Here is a 21547-nt window from a genome sequence, read left to right as displayed (position 1 = left end):
CAAACCCAAGTAAAACACACATAATTGAAATTTTTTTACATTAAATAGAAGTAGGTTTTACTTTGAAGAAGTTTATAACGATAAATAATGAATTTAACTGCTATTCTCCAAAAAAGCCGCTGAAACTGGAGCACCGAAGAATGGAGATGTTAATTTTAGCATGTTCAAATTGTAGAATTAATATTAACATTGCTAGAGACCACTTGTGGTTGGATCGGTAGTTCTCCAAGGTAGTCCATGCGGGCCACATTTTATAAACATCCATAAAAAATACTTATCAGTAAAACCTCTAAACCAATAAAAACTATAAATTAATTTTGAAAAACCCATGACTAGACAATTTGGCATTGTCAAAAGTAAATCAAAGTTCAGTCAAACAACATTCGGTACACTCCAAATTACCAATGTACTAATATCGACATTTCCTTTATTTTCCACTCATTGAAATTATGAGTTAGGAATCGAAACTTAATCAGTTCAACACATTCGGCTTTACCTTTTCAAATATGGCGTTGGATTTGGTCAGCGTTGCTCAGCCCCACTACATACCTGGGTTTGTATTACTTTATCCCCTTGATAAAAGATAGGTCCCTCTACGCTCGACATCGGAAAGAGACATATAGAGATTAATGTTTAATTAGAGTGATTACAATAACTTTGAAGAGGTACCTACCTACAATTTTAGTCTACACATATCTATGGTGGTATCTCACGTCCGCGGCATATCGGAAAGATAAATCGCTTGCGTTTTTTCCGGACCAAATCAATTACATGAAATACTAGCGGACGCCTGCGACTTCGTCCATATGAAATTAAATTTTTCACCAACTCCGAAAATTTACTCTCAATAACCTCCTTGTCTGAACCGATTTTAGTGAGAAGATTCTTTCTCATTAAAATCGGTTCAGCTGTTCCAAAGATTAGCATGGACAAACAGACATATACCTACATATACCTACAGAGAATATTTTAAATAAGTATGTTTATGTTTTGGTATCTTGTAAATTAACTATAAGCAATTGTTCTTATAATATAAGCATAAGCAATAACTATAAGTTGTAATTGAATTAATGAAACGCAGCTATTTTGAAATCACGGCCTGTAATGATGAAAATTAAAATAATAGTACGAAGAGCCGATGGACGTTGGTGTCCCAAAGTGCTGGAATGGCGACCCCGCACTTGTAAGCGCAGTGTTGGCCCACCCCCCACCAGGTGGACTGACGACATCAAGCGAGTCGCAGGGATTCGCTGGATGCAGGTGGCTCAGTATCGCGATGTTTGGAAGTCCCTACAAAAGGCCTATGTCCTGCAGTGGACGTCCATCGGCTGATATGATGATGATTGATGATAAAATAAATTGAACCGAGCTGGTAATGAAATCAAGGAGCAGTCGTTGGTCATTCAGTAAGTGTGCCTTTACTCTGACACTGTACATAATAAGATGAAGCAATAAAAAGTGAAAACATCACGAGTCCACTGTCGTCACAGCATAAAGGATATTATTTTCGGATTCTGTGACCCGCGCGACACCGTGACACGATCGTATATCATGTTGAATATCCTGCAATTTATTGCTTTGTTATAAACTTATGACACCATCTGGGTTTCGTTGCCTAACCCTCTCAAACTGACCGCAAATTGCACCATGAACATTAATTTTTCAATAATATTGATTAACTAGCTGACGCCGCGCGGTCTTACCCGCGTGGTTCCCGTTCCCGTAGGAATACGGGGATAATATATAGCCTATAGCGTTCCTCGATAAATGGGCTATCTAACACTGAAAGTATTTTTCAAATCGGACCAGTAGTTCATGAGATTAGCGCGTTCAATCAAACAAACTCTTTGGCTTTATTTTAATATTAAGTATAGATTTCCTTTATTTCTAGTTACACGGGCCATTGTCCAGAGTACAAGTATCGTATCGGCGACACATATGGCTCCACCACACACAAGATACTGCTGGACCCCAGCGTCAGTCACTCGGAGCGGCTCGTGCTGTCTGATAGAACCGCTGACGATTTCCAGGTATTGTATACTAGCAGGCGTTACTTTGGACAAGTTCATTATGAGTAGGGAATAATTATCGGAAAATATTGACTTTATAATGTTCGTGATTTAATCATTAAAGGCCCCCACATCGCTACTCCACAGGTTACCGTCCAGGGGTGTGATTCTGCTATCTTACATTCGTCGACGAACCTGTCGCCTATAACACGTCTTATTTGAATTTGATACCACAATTAATCGAATCTTTATGATACCACAATTCAAATGTCACTAACAACGAAGTGGCCATAGAAATGAACAATTTTACAGCGCTCTAGCTTTTTTTTTTTATTCTTTACAAGTTAGCCCTCGACTACGATCTCACCTGATGGTAAGTGATGATGCAGTCTAAGATGGAAGCGGACCAACTTGCTAGGTGAAGGATGAAAAACCATATCCTTTTCGGTTTCTACACGACATCGTACCGGTACGCTAAATTGCTTGGCGGTACGTCTTTGTCATAAGGGTGGTAACTAGCCACGGCCAAAGCCTCCCACCAGCCAGACCTGGACCAATTAAGAAAACCTCAACTAGCCCAGCTGGCGATCGAACCCAGGACATCTGTCTTGTAAATCCACCGCGCATACCACTGCGCCACGGAGGCCGCCAAATACCTAATAGAAGATTGTGCTTAACATAAATCCCAAAAGAAACCGTTATCGTAATCGTAACCAAATACCAGCATCATTAATGATCTTAGAATAGATCATTAATGACATATTATATTATCATAATTACCTATAATAAAGGGTGATACTTAAGTATGACCAAAATTAAAAGGAGTCGGAGGCTTATCAGGATCGTGATGTTTGGAAGTCCCTACAAAAGGCCTTTGTCCTGCAGTGGACGTCCATCGGCTGATATGTGATATGACACTCCGAAACCTAACAGATCCTCGAATAACTCGTATCATACTTATTACTCTTCTACACCAATCACTTTTGCTCCACAAATAAATCGATTAAAACACTATAAAGAGACAGAATAAAAGTAAAACACACATAACGGATACACTTACCTAGTTTACGGGCAACACTTTCGAAATACCTGCCATGTGTAGATGCAGTTGAGATGTTTATCATCAAAATACTTATAATCCTTATCAGATATACCGTCCGCCGCAAACTGACATCGACGTGGTGAACGCGAGGTTTCGCAACGGTGATCCAGTTTACAAGCATCCCATGATACCGGGATATGAGGGTAAGAATGTATATTTATTTATCATCATCATCATCATCATCATCATCATCATCATCATCATCATCATCATCTTCATCATCATCAAAGTCTTTTGTATATAGGAAATTATGCATGTGTTGGTTCCGAAAATAAATTAGTATGTACAGAAATCTGACATTAATTTCTACTAAATTCTATTCATTTGGTGTAGTGGTGTATTAACAAGGAGCGTTAAAATAATCAAGAATTCGATCCCGGGTAACAATAAAAAAAAAATATTGCGTTTTTTTTTGTTTTTCTCAATTGGTTTCTCAAAGTAAGTAAGTGTACCTCGATGAAAAAAAAAATAAAAGCTAAAGCTCTATTTAAAATTGCCGCTATTTTAGTTCTAAAATATTCCGTTTACGGAAATAGTAGTAATATGTACATTCAGTTTATCTCCTTGAAGTATAATATATTCTTTGATCATCATCATCAATCTGCGAGACTTGGTCGCTAATGGTAATAGAAGGCTCAAAGTCACTCAGCAGGCGATGGAGCGAGTTATGCTTGGAGTTTCTCTGTGTGTTCGAATCGTGAGGAGATCCGCAGACGACCCAAGTCACTAACATAGCTCAGCGAGTCGCAAAGCTGAAGTAGCAATGGACAGTGCAGATAGTTCAAAGAACCGATGAATGTTGGGGTCCCTATGTTGTGGATGTCCAGGCAACTTGTACAAAACGATTTGCATCCACATTAGTAATTCGCACACCAAAGTAATGCCCTTCCGGCGTTTGTGTTTCCTGACACCTAGAAATGAAACACTTTCAAAGCAACAGTAGAAGCATCTTCTAGGTCAGCGTTTCCCAACCTTTATTCTACTTTCTTTCATACTCCTCCTTCGTCACCCACTTATATTTTTGGACCCATAATACCTACACGCCCGTCGAGTGATCATTATTGTAACATTAGTCAATAAACAAAATCGACCAGACTTAATTAAAATCGCAGCAATGCCTCCATAATGCTGTGATCCGATTTTTTTTTTGGCGACCCGGTACCGGGTCGCGACCCACCTGATGGGAAACGCTGTTCTAGGTAATCGCGTTCAAACTAAGACCGCATTAATGCTTTCCATCACGCTTAATTTTAGTCAATTGCAAGCCTATTGTATAAAAAAAAAGAAGTCAAATGGCTCCGCTCTACCAAACGAACCAGTGGTGTCGAAGCCAGGACCATTTGATCCGAACCCACATAGGTTAACCACACCACACATACAGACTACTTACTTGGAAAATCAAAACTGAAACAATAGGATTGTGTAATACAAATCAGCGAAGACGTTTAAAATGTGCTGCAATATGCCGCAAGTATAATAAAGATACGCAATATACACTAATACTATGAAGAACCACGTCGCGTGAATGTCATTGCACAATAATAATAATAATTATTATTATTATCAGCCTGTTTACATAGCTTACTATAGGAAATAGTCTACTATTGGGCCTCTATTTACGGGAAGAAAGCTCAGAGTTACACAGCGGGCGATGGAACGAACTATGCTCGGAGTATCTCTGCTTGATCGAATCAGAAATGAGGAGATCAGCAGAAGAACCAAAGTCACTGACATAGCTCAACGAGTCGCGAAGCTCAAGTGGCAATGGGCAGGGCACATAGTTCGAACAGTCATTGAACGTTGGGGTCCCAAAGTTCTGGTATGGTGACCTTGCACTAGAAAGCGCAGTGTTGGGGAAACTATTGAGTATTCCTCAGTTACAGGTTACTTCACCTTACCTACCTTACCAGCTGATGGACGTTCACTGCTGGACATAGGCCTCTTGCATGGACTTCCAAAAACAACGGTCTCGAACCGCCAGCATCGAATGGCTCCTTGCAACCCGCTTAATGTCCTCAGTCCACCTAGAGGGGCGTCGACCAACTGCGCTTTGGGGACCCCAAAGTCCGTCCTGTCACTGGTTAATATTAGCAAATAAGAAATATTTAAAGGTGGATGGTCCAAAATTGTATGGAGCCCAGGTCCAGTCATTGTACCCTAGCGGAAATAAAACAAAATATATTTTTTAACTATTTTTGGTTATACAAATCTACTTTAATTCTTTCGAAATAATATTCATTATCTCCCAAGTAATGCAACACTAATAATAATAATGGCGGCTTGATGACGTTTTCAATGCAGTAATCGATTTGACGTTTGCTGTCAATTGACATGTCATAGTTGCTTTAAGGGCGCCATCTTGTTAAAACTCAAAAACTTGGGTTTTAATTTTATTTATTTCTTTTTATTTAGTTACATTTATTCACTTTAATAAATTTTAATAAGATCCTTGTATTTTTTAAATTTTAATGATACGGGGTACAAGAGTGGAACTGAAATGGACCATATCCTATAAAATCTCTACCAAGATGCCATTGACCATACGACCGTTACGTAAAAAATATACCTCTGTCCTAATGCGGAAAGTCGGTCACCGTGTAAACAGAATGTAAATAATAAATATTACTTAAATGATTCCAAAAATGCATGTTAACGGTCGTTGGTAAACATTTTAAGCAAATGCTTCTTCACGTTATCAGAACCGGCCATGTTTGCGCCGTCAGAGAAGGTAAACCTGTAAAGCCTGGACGTTAAACAAGTGATACGGTGCAGTGCGGTGATTCAGTGTTTGTTTAAGGTTCATTCTTTTGACGCAAAGTTTATATTGATTATCTTTATAAAGTGAAGTTGTTTAAATTGTTGTTGTAGTATAGATTGCCTACTTTTAGACGTTTGTTTGGGTTACGGATGTAAAAGGTAGGCTGGAGCTACAAATATGAATGAATGAATGATCAAATATCCAAGTTTGTACTTTTTTTTATTCTTTGCAAGTTAGTTCTTGACTACAATCACACATGGTAATGATGCAGTCTAAGATAGAAGCGGGCTAACTTGTTGCGAGGAGGATGAAAATCCACACCCCTTTCGGTTTGTACACGGCATCGTACCGGAACGCTAAATCAATTGGTGATACGTCTTTGCCGGTAGGGTGGTAACTAGCCATGGCCGAAGCCGCTACCAGCTAAAAATTTAAGCACTTTTTAAATGTAAATTATAAAAATGGCCCAGTTAAAGAATTAAGTAAAAAGATTTCACGAAACATGACTCTAAAGTGACTCATTGCACTGAACCGGTAACTAAAGAATGCATAGTTTCCTGAGGTTAATACATAAATTGAGATCATCATCTCAAAACAGTCAATTATGTTAACTTTACTATGTACACTTTTGGAGAAAAGTTAAGTCGGATAGTTTATTCGGGATGGAATCCTGAGCAAAGATAGACTAGCAGCCCCCATGCGCTTTCAATCGTATTGTTCTAGTTCCTGTGAGATTACGGGCATAAAATATAGCCTGTGATACTCGCTGATGGGTGCTGGGATGGGCTGGCTATAATGATTTTTTTTTAATTGGCTTAGTAGCTTTGGAGTCTATTCGCTTCAATTAAGCGAACTAACAAAGGCCTTTATAATATTACTGTAGAGTTGCCCACGACATCGTCTGCAAGAAAATACTTAATAAGTGTCAAGCGAGCAAAACCAGCTCGCTAGTAAATTATAATAAGATAAAATAATTGCATGAAATTGTATCAGTAATTGGTCAAACATGTGGTCAAGTTTTGTAAGCCTTGGACCCTGAATCATTCTCGATGCTCAAATATGGTCACGGTTAAAATTACCGAACGCATACCCTTGTTATGACGTCATTGACTTTAGCATGAGATTTGTCTCGCAAGTAGAGATTCGCTAACGAGTATCGAAGAATATTTTCATCAAACTAAGTAATGGCAGGCGTCCACAGATCGTATGTATCGGACGCATCGCAACAAATGGATTTTAGTATTATTTGTATTTATAGTCACAAATGCGTCCACTGATCCGCATCGTACGCATCGAATCGAACGGATTTTATTTACCGCAAAATTACAAATCCGTTACGATGCAGATCTGTGGACTCCTGTCATAAATTGTATTCTTAATAATGTACCTACAGTACCAGTAGGTACAACAAAGAACTTAGTGCCTATATATTTCTTGTATTTTTTTCCTAATTATTAACAGTTTTGTTGGTTCAGTGGTTAGCTAATGCAGCTACGGATCACAAGATCCTGAATTCGAATCCTTGGGATATGAAGTACTGAGCTTTCATATCTCCTAAAATTAAAAAAAAAAAATCAACGCCTGGAGTTGGGAAGTTGAAGTAGTGTTACACCCCGGTGCTGTCAGTCCAGTCCAGGTCGTTGACATCATTGACATCATTAAAGTAAAGAGTATAACATTGTTATCATACTAAGCCCGCCATCCCGCAGTGGAACAGCGTGGTGGGTCTATATCCCATTTCTTATGAAGGGAGAGAGGATTTACCCTGTAGTAGGTCATTTAAATGTAGTAGGTAATGATAATGATGATGATTATGAATTAGTTGAACATACTATTTAGAATATTTGAGAATACCTAGTCCATATATATATCCATAGAATCCAGAATAACTTTTCTGGACTTCACTTATTTTTACGAATCGAATACCAGTCTGTTCACACAGGTATATGGTAGGCTACAAGTCCGTTATGCACCAGTTAAAAATTTTCACACGTTTAAATTTTATGATCATTATGACCATGGGATAGTTTTGTACAAAGTACGTATACTATACGCCAATGCTCTTGGCACGCGCAGTCATAAAATGTGAGACAGTATTGCTATATATATTGTGCTGGATTTTATTTTAAGGGATCATACGCCCGTTATAGCGATGGTTGCTAACTATGGGCCTCATAAGAAAGCTAAGAGTCACATAGCGGGCGATGGAACGAGTTATGCTAGGAGTATCTTTGCGTGACCGAATCAGAAATGAGAAGATCCGCAAAAGAACCAAAGTCACCGACATAGTTCATCGTGTCGCGAACGGAAGTGTCAATGGGCGGGGCACATAGTTCTACCAGCCAATGGACGTTGGAGTCTCAAGGTGCTGGAATGGCGACCCCGCACTTAAAAGCGCAGTGTTGGTCAACCCCCATCAGGTGGACTGACGACCTTAAGCGATTCGCAGGGATTCGCTGAATCCAGGCGGCTCAAGATCGTGATGTTTGGAAGTCTCTACAAAACACCTATGTCCTGCAGTGCACTTCCGTCGGCTGACATGATGATGATGAAATATTAAATGCCTGTGGTACCCAAAAAACACTAGCGTTAAAATAACTCGTGGTCACGAGTGCCAGGGGCGTTCACGTGTACTATATGTACGAACCTTATAGAAGGTACGTATAATATGGTTTGAGTTTATTATGTCTATCTATCAAGGTAGTAAACCACACATAACTTGAGTCTTGATTCACACGATTCTGTATTACAACAATATTTGTCGTCAATGTACAGGCCTCCTCACTCCATTAGGTAAGAAATGTTTTGGAGTTCACCACGTTACTCTAATGCATGCAATTCTGTAACAAGGTCCCCAAGACTGTGATGGACCTGCCAATGCATAGCTTTAAGCAATGTGTTAAAAAACATTTGCTTAGTCGAGGTTACTACACCATGGATGAGTTCCTTAATGATAAAGTTGCTTGGAGGCCGTTGGATCAGCTTCCACCTTCACACAGGAAGTAAATCTATAAGAAATTGTAATGTTGTCATCAACTGATGATATTATTGTATGATTTTTTTTAAAAAGCAACTGTTGAGTTTCTTGCCGGTTTCTTCTCAGCAGAATCTGCCTTCCGAACCGGTGGTAGAATCTTTACAAATAGTCAACTGACGTATCAAAAGTGCTTGTATACTGAGCCTACTTGAAATAAATGAATTTTTGATTTTTTTTGCAGATTTGCGGTTTTAGGTTCCTTTTGTTATTTCTTGAAAAGCGAGAATCTTGAAAAGATAAACCTACAAATTAGACCGATAGCGGCCGACCCGAAAATATCGTACTCTCTTTCGTCCCATCACAACAAAACTCCCAGAGCGATATTTCCGGTTCAGCGTTATTGGTCGACAATAATATGTCATATCGTGGCGCATTATCTTAGGCCTACTGATCTGTTTCCGCACTGGACCATAGAGGCATAACAATTTTTTATTAAGTGGGTAGGCACATATTTTTGATCTGTGCTATTAGATAAGATAAAAGAATAACAGAAGCCTCATCACAGTTACAATTGGATTTCCTCTGATTACGCAAGGCCCTTTTCAATCACAGCCGAGTACCTGGAATCACCGGTAATCTGATTTAACTTATGAATGTTACGAGTGTATTATGTAAATAGTAATATACTACCTATTTGTAAACTTATGGCCAGCATGCAGTAGCGTTCACAAGGTTTTTAACTATGGCACGCATTGGACCTACAAATTGTATAAAATGGGGATAATTGGGAAACTTTGTGTGAGTGTAAAATTGTTAGGATAAGGGGTAATCAGAGATATGCCCAATGAAGATAAAAATCAAAGTTACATAGCTCAACGAGTCGCAAAGCTGAAATGGCAATGGGCGAGGCATAACGTTCGATGATCTGATGGACATTGGGGTCCCAAGGTACTAGAATATTGACCCCGCAACGGAAAGCGTGGTGTTGCTCGACCCCCATTAGGTAGACTCAAGATATCAAACCGGTTGCTGGATGCTGGCAGCTCAAAACCTTGTTGCTTGGAGTCCTTAAGAGAAGTCTATGGACGTCATCGGCTGATAATGATCATGATTAAGAAGGGTTAAGAATGTTAAGGGTTAAGGTTAACACGGACGAAGTCATTAGCGTCTACTAGTTAACTGTACACTTGATTGTAGAATATTTTATTACCAGTTTTCAAAGGAAGAGGAATTACTGAGAAGGAAACTTATTATCGGATACGTTCTTGTAATAATTTACAGTTATGACGTCCCTTAATAAGAATAGTCATAAAACCGCGTAACTGCGTATCGGACGTGAACAGTGGCATATCTTGGAGCTAAAACAAAACGGTACCAGTCCTATCCGTTCCACTTACGTCTGGTTATCGAGCTACACGCCTCGGAGAAGACGCAAAACGGTTCAAGTAGATACATTACAAACATTTTGCATTAAATTTCATGCAAGTATCACACGACAGAAATCTATCATTAAGTAGGTACAGCATCATCATCATCGTGAGAGATTATCGAATTGTTTCTGGTTGGTTGGTTCGTCGAAGACGATTATATGATTGAAACAGCTGGTTCATGTTTTGTGTCTTACGCTATGACGTGTTAAGTTGTTTATTATCTGTAAATTATACCGCTGTATAAATCTTTTTATTTTATTTATATTTATAGGTACTTTATTGCACAAAACAAAAACAATTACAAAGAAGACAAAAGAAAACGTAAAAAACAAGTATGTGCAAAGGCAGTCTTATTGCTTATAGACTAATATCATTGGTAGTTGATCTACCAGACAACTTTTGGATACAGGAATTAATGTAATTAAATGCTAAATCATGGTCACATTTTTTGTTCGCGCCAAAGTACAATTCGATAAACCGTAAATGCATTTTCATATTAATATATGGGGCACTCGGGCAAAATGAGCTTGTATTTTGCTGTAGGGGGACAGTTCATAAGGTGACTCCCCCTCAAGGGGTCATACTACGTTGCTTTTTGCGCCTGGCTATCAGATCGTACCCAGGCTAACGGGACACATCTCGTTTACAATTATTATTATCAATAGGTATAATATAATGTTTCTCCGAATGCTCAGTCATGAAATATTCAAAGGCGTAGGGAAATTTAAACAGTTTCACCTCGTTTCTGGATTTCAATAAACTATGGATCGAGTTCGCAGCTATCGCATTTACAAACAACAGGATGCTGGATGCTGTCCGCTTTTATCTGTAGCAAAAAGAGAGCAGACTGTTTCGAGAAATAAGGGTTTATTTCTCGAAGTTAAACCTACGAATTTAGTCTACATTGGCTGTTTGGAAAAGCTGCCTACTAGGTATATTATGAATGAGGATCATTTGGTAGGTTAGGTCCACACTTGGGCGCTGGATCAAAGATCGGATACAGATAGGAGGTCCTCATTATGGTGCCCTGACCAAACCATTCAACCATTAAGCTTCGCGATAGGATATCGGATTTTCTCGTAATTCTCACTTAAATGACAATGAAAAATGACGACCGAAGACAGGGTAGGTAGGTATTATTAATCACATTAATGTTAAAAGGTCTTAGCGATAATTTTTGGGGACCTAAAATGACTTACATTAAGTTTTACTATGATCAAGATACGCGTAAACACTGCCTCGAGTTTTCGCAAACTTGTAAAATTCTTCGTACTCGTAGTTTATCTGATTTTTGTAATGTCTAAAGACGAAACTGGCATGCACAAAGTTGGTGCGCCTGATGCCGTCAAAGTAGATATGCATAAAATTTCAATGCAATAGTGTCTAAACTACTTAAATGGAACCGAAGTTAAGGTCTACAATTCAAAGTCCTTGTTAGAATCAAATACTTGGAAACGTTGTGACTTGGAAGGTGTGACCCCAAATTCTGAAAGAAACTTATATTATAAAATAGATACAGTAGGTAAATTTTGTTGTGAGCAGACAAAATGTCAATCTATTCACCTATGTGCGATAGGATTCTTGCCTCGGCTGAACGCACACTTTGGCCAGCGGTACACAGTAGCTGCAACAGAAGCCTTGTCAGAGTTCCAAAAGTCCCAACTAAATCAGCGAGCAGCACGTAACCAGTTGGAAAGAGTGGTTGACCTGCAAGCTGGGAAAGGAAAACCCTGGAACCTAGTTGACAGATTTGTAAGTGAACTAAACGCTTTTGCCTAAACAAAACGGAGGGAGGCAGAGTTAAACGAATTAGGTGTAAAGTGAAGATTAGAATGAAGCATTTCATCATACTGAAATATTGACTATGATGCAATGTCATCCAAAATAGATATATCTGCCCTCAAAAATACTAGTAATCTAATAGTAATAACCCAATTATATCTGGAGTCTGAATGGTGGAGAGATACAGACATTGCAAAAGTTGAATTATGGAAGAAAGGACATCAAGGTGCTTGGCTTATGTCTGAAGTGAATGGCGAAAATTGATGAAACGAAAGAAAGGAGATTTGACTGAAGATGAAAACACGAAAAGGGACGAGAAGTTTAAAGCGAGAGTTAATGTTTAAAAGGATGAAGAATAAAAAGAAAATTGCGGGATATTGCAGAAACATAAAGGCAGTTTGACAGTTTAACTTGAAGAATATACGTAATCCGACTGTTTTTTGAGATGTGTGATGTGCAATTTCAATTTAATTTTAAATAAATGTTCGTGTCCATCAGTCTGCAACAGCGGAGTTCAAATTACCATTAGTGGTGGTAAGGCCAGAGTGCGCAGGGATATTGCGGGATGTGCCGATGGACGAACCGAAACTGTCTCCAGCTACTCACTCTACCAGCCCATATTTTATGGAGAATAGCAATCCAGACAAGTACATGATAAAAGGTAAAGGATATGAGCATAGAGTATCTACATCTACGTTGAAATATAGTGTAAAACCTCTACAGAGTTTCAAAAAATCATTTATTTTTCATGACATGCTCTAATGACGTTTTTGACTGCATTGGGTTTGTTTTCTTTTCCAATGAAAATATATTTTTAGAATAGGTATATTTTTTTGTGATGTCATACGGCAAAATTCATGATTCATTTGTACGAAACCAAATTTGGGGATTCAATCCTTCTCAGTCAGTTCGTGAGTTATTTTTAAAACTTAGTTACAAGTTTAAAATATCCATTTTGTACCTCGAGTCCTCAGACGATTACTGAAGTTTTCAGGCAAAATTACGTCTTGCTTGATAAAATACTTGCATATCATTTTCTTTTGCTTCATCCATTCTCGTTAATCTTTGGAACACAATCGTCGGTTTATAGCTACTATGGAATAAATTGAAGTAATTTTACTTCTTGGACATAACTACCAACTTTTATCTGGAATACAAATATTTTCTCTATAAAAATGTGGTATTTTTGGTGAGCAATATTAATAACATTTGTTTAGTCAGAATTTAAAATGTGGAGAGTCGACGATTTGTGCTAAAATATGTATTATAAATATATCGTTTTTCACACATCACGCTGTTTAATATAATGTGGATTCCTAATATTGTGTTGTTTCCTAGGTTTTACTGGTAATGTTCCATACGGCTTCCAAAGATTTGGTGAATCATCAAAGAAGCTCACCAACTCGGCTCTATGCGACTTCTCGTCTAACTACAGACGACGGCAGAGCACTGAATGGGCACCAGTAAATGTAGTCAAGTAAGTCGAGCAATATTTTTACTAAAATACAATATTTTTGGATATGAAATTATTAAATTCCCTAGCAATGCTTATAAAGTTTTGCGTAAATCGTAACTTTCGAGTTATCTTACTGACATTTGTATTCACAAGTGACATTTGACAAATCAGCTGCCACTGTCAATGTCAGTTGACGATTGACGAATTTGTGATTGTGAAATGTGAGTTGAAAACACGCAGTTTTATTTGTATTTTGCATTACAAATCAAATTTAAAGAAAGAAAATGACGAAGAAGAAGCCAATGCCGAACCTCTCTAAAGAGGAGAAAATGGTGATAGTGATATCGGAGATAATACAGGAGTTGTTGATCGCACACCGTCAAGGCAAAGATGTTAACCTCAACAAGATGAAGACGCGGATCTCTTCGAAATACGGTCTCGGTACATCGCCACGGCTAGTAGACATCATTGCTGCAGTTCCAGCTGATGCCAAGAGTATATTGCTGCCCAAATTGAAGGCTAAACCAATACGTACTGCGTCTGGGATTGCTGTGGTAGCGGTTATGTGTAAACCCCATCGTTGTCCGCATATAAACTTCACGGGGAATATTTGTGTTTACTGCCCCGGCGGGCCCGATTCGGATTTCGAATACTCCACCCAGAGTTACACAGGTTACGAGCCGACGTCTATGAGGGCTATCAGAGCTCGATACAATCCATATTTGCAAACGCGTCATAGAGTTGAACAGTTGAAACAGTTGGGTCACAGTGTGGATAAAGTTGAGTTTATTGTCATGGGCGGTACTTTTATGAGTCTACCCGAAGACTATAGGGACTATTTTATAAGGTAAGGAATGTTTGAGACTATTTAACTTATTTAAATAAAGTTGTATTTATTTTTACAGTAGTATTTGATGAATGAACCATTGTATGTAAACAGGGCATCTCTGCTCTAAAGGAACAAGGGTCACATCCTAAAAAGTGCCACACTGTCCAGCACTCAGTTTGTTTTTTCAAGTTAGCCCTTGACTACAATCTCACCTGATGGTAAGTGATGATGCAGTCTAAGAAGCAAGCGGGCTAACTTGTTAGGAGAAGAATGAAACTCCACACCCCTTTCGGTTTCTACACTACATTGTACCGGAAAATTAAATTGTTTGGTGTATGTCTTTGCCAGTAGGGTATTATATTATCTATAATATTATCATTATTATTATTAAACTTTACAGAAATCTACATGATGCTCTGTCAGGTCACACATCAAGTTGTGTGGCAGAGGCTGTGAAGTTCTCTGAGAGAGCCAAGACCAAGTGTATTGGCATCACAATAGAGACCCGACCTGACTACTGCTTGCAGAGACATATGAGTGACATGCTCAACTATGGATGCACAAGGTAAAGTACATTTTTGTATTATGAAATTAAGTTGTTTCAAGGAAAAAATGTATGACAGACTGGTGGATGTCTGCAAATATTTTCATGTGAATTTAGTTTTTCACAAATCCTACAGGAATTCTTCAGGGGATAAAAAGTAGCCTATGTTCTTCTCCAAGATCATTTATTCCTGCATCCAACAACTACCAGACTTACTTTTGCCATTTATAATATTGGTTTTCAATGCACAAAGTGGTGGTAATATATAAATAGTTAAAGTATAAGGGCTAAGTATAATACTATTGACAGTATCTAAGGGTAAGGTTGAACCTTATGACAGTATGTCATATTATTGGTATAAGACTTATGCTATGGTATGACTTTAGGCAACTCTATATAATATTAAAAATATTAACAAAATTTTCATATTTGCTGGCAGCCATACAGAAACTGTTAGATAGGGTTGAGACCTTCTTTTAAGTAGTAGTAGACCCGTATAGCCACTTCTCTAAGAAAAAGAAGTGGTGGCAAAGAGCAGTTGATAATTTTTAACACCGTAGAATACATACATAGTTTTAATTTGGTATTTATGTATATTGTTTTTATTTTTTCAGGTTAGAGATAGGAGTACAGTCAGTATATGAAGACATAGCCAGAGACACAAATAGAGGGCACACAGTCAAAGCTGTGTGTGAGAACTTCAACTTGGCTAAAGACGCTGGATATAAGGTAATTCCAAAAATATGCTGTTTAAATTTATACATATTTGTATAAGAATAAGAAAATATGTGTAGGTCAAAGCATTTCGCAATTTCAAAGGATAATTGACCAGTGGCATAGCTAGGTGACCAAGGGCCCTGGTGAATATAAAACAATGGACCCCACTACCATCTAAATGGTTAGGTTTTATTAAGAAAACATTTTCATCAGCTCTTTTTCGTTTTCAAAATTTTTTAGCCCAGTTTGATCATGATTTTCTGGTAAGGATTTGAGGGTCCCCTGAGCTAGTTTATTGTATTGCGTAGCTACCCAATAAATCATTTATTTCAGTTAGGCTTAGTTTACAAGCACTTTTGAAAGGTCAAATTGTCACAATTTAATTTAAAATGATGGTGGTAATTATAGTTGAAAACTTAAAATTAAAGTTACGAGGGTTCAAAGTGCCTTGGTCCTAGAAGAGAGTAACAGTTGACTGAACATTCCACATTAAGGTAATCTCGTGAGATGGGTTCTAGAATTTTAATACTTTTTTAAAAGTACATGTATGTTTTTGAATTAACTTTACCTTAATTTTTTTTAGATTGTAGTCCACATGATGCCTGATCTCCCCAATGTGGATTTTGAGAGAGATGTTGAACAGTTCATTGAGTTTTTTGAAAACCCAGCTTTCAGAGCTGATGGTTTAAAAATTTACCCGACTTTAGTGATTAGGGGTACAGGATTATATGAACTGTGGAAGACGGGGAGGTATAGAAGTTATCCGCCTTCTACACTTGTGGATTTGATTGCTAAGATATTGGCTTTGGTGCCCCCGTGGACTAGGGTTTACAGGTATGTTTCTTTACTAACAAAATAATAGACAATGTGTAAAAAGGGCTTTGGAAGATATTTTCCCCTCATGAATAAAAAGAAAATATATCCTTTATGACATTCTAATCTCATAGGGAAATATTTTCCATGTATGTGGGATTCTTAATCACTATCTCTTGATTATGATTATATCTAACACTAGTAGACGCCGCGCGGTTTCACCCGCGTGGTTTCTGTAGGAATACGTGGATAATATATAGCCTATTGCCTTTCTTGATAAATGGGCTATATAACACTGAAATAATTTTTCAAATCAGGCCAGAAGTTCTTGAGATTAGCGCGTTCAAACAAACGAAACTCTTTAGCTTTATAATATTGTATAGATGTGGCGAACATTCAGTCAGTCAGTCAGTAATTAAAAATACAATATTTTAACGCAGTAGTATGCGCTGTGGATTTAATAAACGGAGATCATGGGTTCGATCCCCTGCTAGGCAGATTGAGATTTTCTTAATTGGTCCAGATCTGGCTGGTGGGAGGCTTCGGCCGTGGCTAGTTACCACCCTACCGGCAAAGACGTACTGCCAAGTACGTGGATTTTCCTCCTCCTTCTAACAAGTTAGCCCGCTTCCATCTTAGACAGCATCATCACTTACCATCAGGTGAGATTGTAGTCAAGGGCTAACTTGTAAAAGAATAAAAAAAACTACTTTTTAATTTTGTACAATTTGTATGTATACTCCCGAGTTAAAAGCCCTGTGCATGTGCTTTTGCCACATTTTAATAATTTTAATCTTACCGTTCAATTAATATTTACTATTGTTTCGATTCCTTCACACCTTTTCCTGATTAAGATTGCCATAAATCACACTGAGGTGTCATTCCAGAGTCCAACGCGACATCCCCATGCCTCTGGTATCGTCTGGGGTAGAGCACGGGAACTTGAGGGAGCTTGCTCTGGCACGCATGGCTGACCTCGGCACCGACTGCAGGGATGTGAGGACCAGGGAGGTCGGCATACAGGAGATACACAACAAAGTCAGACCTTATGAGGTATACATGTTTCTATACAAATTTATTGTCATTATAATATTAACCAGCGGACGCCCGCGACTTCGTCCGCGTGGAATTTAGTTTTTCACAAATCCCTCGGTAACCATGGATTTTTCCGGGATAAAAGGTAATCCAGGCTACAATATATCTTAATACCAAATTTCAGCTAATTCTATTTATTAGTTGAGGCGTTATAGAGTAACAAAAATCCAAACATACATCCAAACATTCATACAAACTTTCGCATTTATTATATTAGTAGGATATGCAAAAGGTCACGCACGAAATCTCGAACATGAAATATAAAATGAAATTTGGCAGGGACATAGTTTATAGTTCGTAGGTGTCTGCTAAGAACGGATTTGCGACAGTTCCGGATTAAGGAGGTCTACTGGCGCGGGCGTCCGCTAGTTATATAATATACTTGCGGACGCCCGCGACTCTGTTTGCGTGAAAACCCACAAGAACCTTGGATTTTTCCGGATTTAAAGTATGTTCTGCTCAAACAGATTTTAATTCACATTTGTAATATTAGCATTGATTTAGTAAAGACCAGCCTCAAATGAGTTAAAAGGGTTTAACCTAAATCAGCAAAGATCTCGGTATGTCATAGGATCATAACCTTTTTAGCCCATTATATTCACTAGGTTGGTTTAAAAAAAAATTAAGCACTTTAAGCAAAGCATAAAAAATTAACCTAATGTCTGAAACGGCTGGACTGATTTTGACGGGAGTTTCTCTGGCAAATAGGTGATGTTATGAAGACTTACTTGGCTACTTTTACTACAAAAATCGGATATAATTGCATGTAACACCCATTTTTAAAAGTCCTCTTGTCTAATTTCAGGTGGAATTAATAAGACGTGATTACGTAGCCAATGGTGGATGGGAGACGTTCCTGTCATACGAAGACCCAGACCAAGACATACTTGTGGGTCTGCTGCGTCTCAGGAAATGTGCGAAGGACACTTACCGGCCAGAGTTGAAGCCGGGACCTAATTCTAATTTCCATCAGTGCAGTATTGTGCGGGAGTTGCACGTCTATGGATCTGTTGTTCCGGTGAGTTGTGTGACCTTGGGAGTAGGTTTAAGGGATCCCTTTAGGATGGAACAACACTCAACAGTTTCGCTACCTGACATGTTCTCCATGCCCACACTAAACAATTCGTGATTAACAAAAATATAATACAAAACATTATCAATAATTACAACATAAAACATTATTGCACAGAATCACTAACGCGACTGGCAGCGTGACGGTGTCTACGCTGCCTAACAAACAACTGAACCCAAGTCATTAGATACCCTCTTATTTATACCAACACTGATACCTCCCCTCTACAATAACATAAATAATGAATGTTAATAAAGCCTGTAATCGGGGAACATGTAACATTTGGGTTTAATTTATGTATACTTGTGATTTATTTATACATAACGTGTCATTGTCAAATATCATTTGATTCTATGTTTCAAATCTTTAGCCTGTCAGTTTGACACTGACAATGCACTAAATTTCTTGTCAAAGGGATATGAATGCCCACCTGTAACAAGAAATTTAACTGATTAGGCAAATATAGATTTATTTGAAAATTGGCTTCACGAGATCTCCTTTTATTGTCCTAATTTATGGCCAATTTTCAGTTCTGTATCATTTGTATAACTTGGGCCCGTTTGTATAGAGACTGGGTTTTTCCTTTAGAATGTATTCAAATGTATTTCAGGGAATGTTTTCGCTATTGAAGGCGGTTAATTTTTCTTTGATTGATGTGACTTTTAATTCTATACCTATCATTGTTTATGATTTTAACTTATTTTAACTTCCAGGTGAATGCTAGAGACCCGACAAAGTTCCAGCACCAAGGTTTCGGTATGCTTCTAATGGAGGAAGCAGAACGTATCGCCAGGGAGGAGCATGGCTCAGACAAAATAGCCGTTATATCGGGAGTTGGTACTCGGAACTATTACGCTAAAATTGGTTACCATTTGGAGGGACCGTACATGGTTAAGATGCTGTGAAGTTGTGTATAAATTGTATAATATAATAAAAATAAGAATAATTAATTTGTTTATTATTTTTTGTCCTGTGTATTGTGTAATAATAACGATATTGCTACTGTATTTCATTCAGGCTGACTATGTCCAAATCGACTGTTTATGTCCAGAGGTTTAAAACCAGAACCTGTTTATGGTAACTTGATGCCAGCAATCTTCCCCTGTGGACTGCCATATCCTTAAGTAAACTACAAATAATTTATTAAAAAAAAGTAGTACGTAGAATATTATGGTGAACATCGCGCGTTCGAAATTAACGTTAATATGTAGGTACTAACCTACATATTAACGTTAACTTCGAACGCGCGAATTTTGTAATGGCCTTCATGTGCTCGCTTTTTTTTCTCTTGTTGGTGCCCCCTCAACGGGATGCCCTAAGCAATTGCTTAACTGTCTAAAATGTCTAGTATGCTGACGTGTCTAATGACCTATCACCTATTATGTCTAGTTCCCTAATGTCCAGTGACCTAAAACGTTCACTATCAAAAGGTCCACTTTCCATGGTCTAGCGTCTCAAAAAGTCTAGGACTAGACATTTTGTCTATCTTGTCTAAAATTTGATAAATAGTGATTTAGTTTACAACATCGGCTCATTACTAGACACGTTAGAACATTCAAAATAGTCAGCCTGAACCCTTTATCTAGAGTTATAATTCTTTGGCGTTAGTAAATACGACGGTGCAACCTTTTTATAGTGAAAACTACCTACAAAGAATTTTATTATCCATATTCATGTTTTCTTATTAACTAAGGTGCTGGAATGTGAACTGCATGGAGAACGCAGTGTTGTTTGGATTACTTGTTCCCCATAGAGATGCATGCGGCTTAAAACCGTACTGTTTTGAGTCCTAAACAAGAGACCGATGCAGCAGTGGACGTCCATCGACTGTTTATGAAGAAGAATAACTGCTTATTTAAGTAATTTCTTTTCTCCAAAACCTGATTACCTTTTTCCTAATGTTTACTTACATTTTCCTTCACCAGACCTGACCCGCCAATGTCCATTAACCCTACGGAGATCTATCACAAGCATGTCGGCATGCTACCCAACTACGCGGGCCATGTACCAGGATGTGTGTTCAGGTAAAGGTTCAAAAATATTAGGGTTCTCCTGAGATGAGAAGAATCTGACTTGGCGATTGCCTGTTTTATTTGTTCGATCTATACTCCAGTCAATCCATAAGTAAAACGCTGGATGCAGGCTGCTCAGGATCGTAATGTTTGGAAGTCCCTACAAAAGGCCTTTGTCCTGCAGTGGACGTCGGTACGGATTGCCTGTTACGGTGGTAGCCGCCTGCAAGTACTGCAGGTCACTGGGTGGGACCATAGTCCGTGGTATCAGTCACGAAGTTTCATGTCCAGGTGTCTCAGCAGCGCTGCAATCAAGTCTACGATGGCGATCTGTGAATGTGCTGGTCACTGAAGTGGTCATTCCCTGTAAGGCCTTGACATGTGCTAAATGTTGGGCTTTTTGTCAACATTTATCGGGAATTCACCGGCAATTCACATGGTCCACTAAAACAGGGCCAGGCACCTCGTTACTGGAGACGGAATGTAGCGTTTAGACCCACCAAGCAATATCATAATTTATCGGGATCAACTCAAACTGTTAATTTCGTCCATTATTACAGATTTGGAAAAACATACGGAAATGACACAAGAGATGCTAAGAGATGGCTGCGGGGTGACTTCAAACCATAGCGTTTATGAAATATAGAAGAAATCATTATTATCCATTCGCCACCCAATCACAGACAAGTTCTGATTAATGTATTAATTATTGAAGTAGGAAAATTATTAAATAAATTATCTAATAATATTATAAATAAAAACCTACATACACCTACTCTAGATATATTTTTATTTATCATATAAATTTTGTGAGCATTTCTATTTAAATCGTCACTTCTTACAGTTTCAATACCTTTACGTAAATAGACAGAATCAAAGATATTGAAAATAGGCTAATTTAACCTCATAATCAGAAAATTTCGATTTAAATTTAAGTTCTGATATAATCTA

At 38.2% G+C, this 21547-nt stretch overlaps 2 protein-coding genes across 2 annotated transcripts; both read left to right on the top strand.

Moving 5' to 3' along the window:
• The first annotated feature begins 353 nt into the window (after nt 1-353).
• Nucleotides 354-21515, top strand: LOC112053511 (UPF0605 protein CG18335). The gene is made up of 8 exons (XM_024092947.2): nt 354-553; nt 1892-2030; nt 3158-3254; nt 11853-12028; nt 12557-12719; nt 13397-13535; nt 20510-20608; nt 21157-21515. Exons 1-8 carry the CDS (start codon nt 507-509, stop codon nt 21224-21226), a joined length of 930 nt encoding a protein of 309 aa, XP_023948715.2. The 5' UTR covers nt 354-506; the 3' UTR covers nt 21227-21515.
• On the top strand, nt 13710-19534 carry LOC112053510 (elongator complex protein 3). The gene is made up of 7 exons (XM_024092946.2): nt 13710-14361; nt 14744-14908; nt 15502-15616; nt 16188-16438; nt 17305-17470; nt 18318-18530; nt 19298-19534. The coding sequence occupies exons 1-7, from the start codon at nt 13799-13801 to the stop codon at nt 19487-19489; spliced, it is 1665 nt and encodes a 554-aa protein (XP_023948714.1). The 5' UTR covers nt 13710-13798; the 3' UTR covers nt 19490-19534.
• Nucleotides 21516-21547: the final 32 nt, after the last annotated feature.

This window comes from Bicyclus anynana, chromosome 4, assembly GCF_947172395.1.
Source record: "Bicyclus anynana chromosome 4, ilBicAnyn1.1, whole genome shotgun sequence".
NCBI classification, from domain to species: Eukaryota; Metazoa; Arthropoda; class Insecta; order Lepidoptera; family Nymphalidae; genus Bicyclus; species Bicyclus anynana.
This window is presented reverse-complemented; position numbering and strand designations above follow the sequence as displayed.

What these genes read in the sequence shown, in the direction of transcription:
- LOC112053511 (XM_024092947.2), top strand. Translation starts at nt 507, where the DNA reads ATGGCGTTGGATTTGGTCAGCGTTGCTCAGCCCCACTACATACCTGG. An exon ending in GGAACCTAGTTGACAGATTT is followed by an intron (nt 12,029 to 12,556) that starts GTAAGTGAACTA and finishes CGTGTCCATCAG; the next exon opens with TCTGCAACAGCGGAGTTCAA. An exon ending in GCACCAGTAAATGTAGTCAA is followed by an intron (nt 13,536 to 20,509) that starts GTAAGTCGAGCA and finishes TTCCTTCACCAG; the next exon opens with ACCTGACCCGCCAATGTCCA.
- LOC112053510 (XM_024092946.2), top strand. Translation starts at nt 13,799, where the DNA reads ATGACGAAGAAGAAGCCAATGCCGAACCTCTCTAAAGAGGAGAAAATG. An exon ending in CTCAACTATGGATGCACAAG is followed by an intron (nt 14,909 to 15,501) that starts GTAAAGTACATT and finishes TTATTTTTTCAG; the next exon opens with GTTAGAGATAGGAGTACAGT. An exon ending in TCTATGGATCTGTTGTTCCG is followed by an intron (nt 18,531 to 19,297) that starts GTGAGTTGTGTG and finishes TTTAACTTCCAG; the next exon opens with GTGAATGCTAGAGACCCGAC.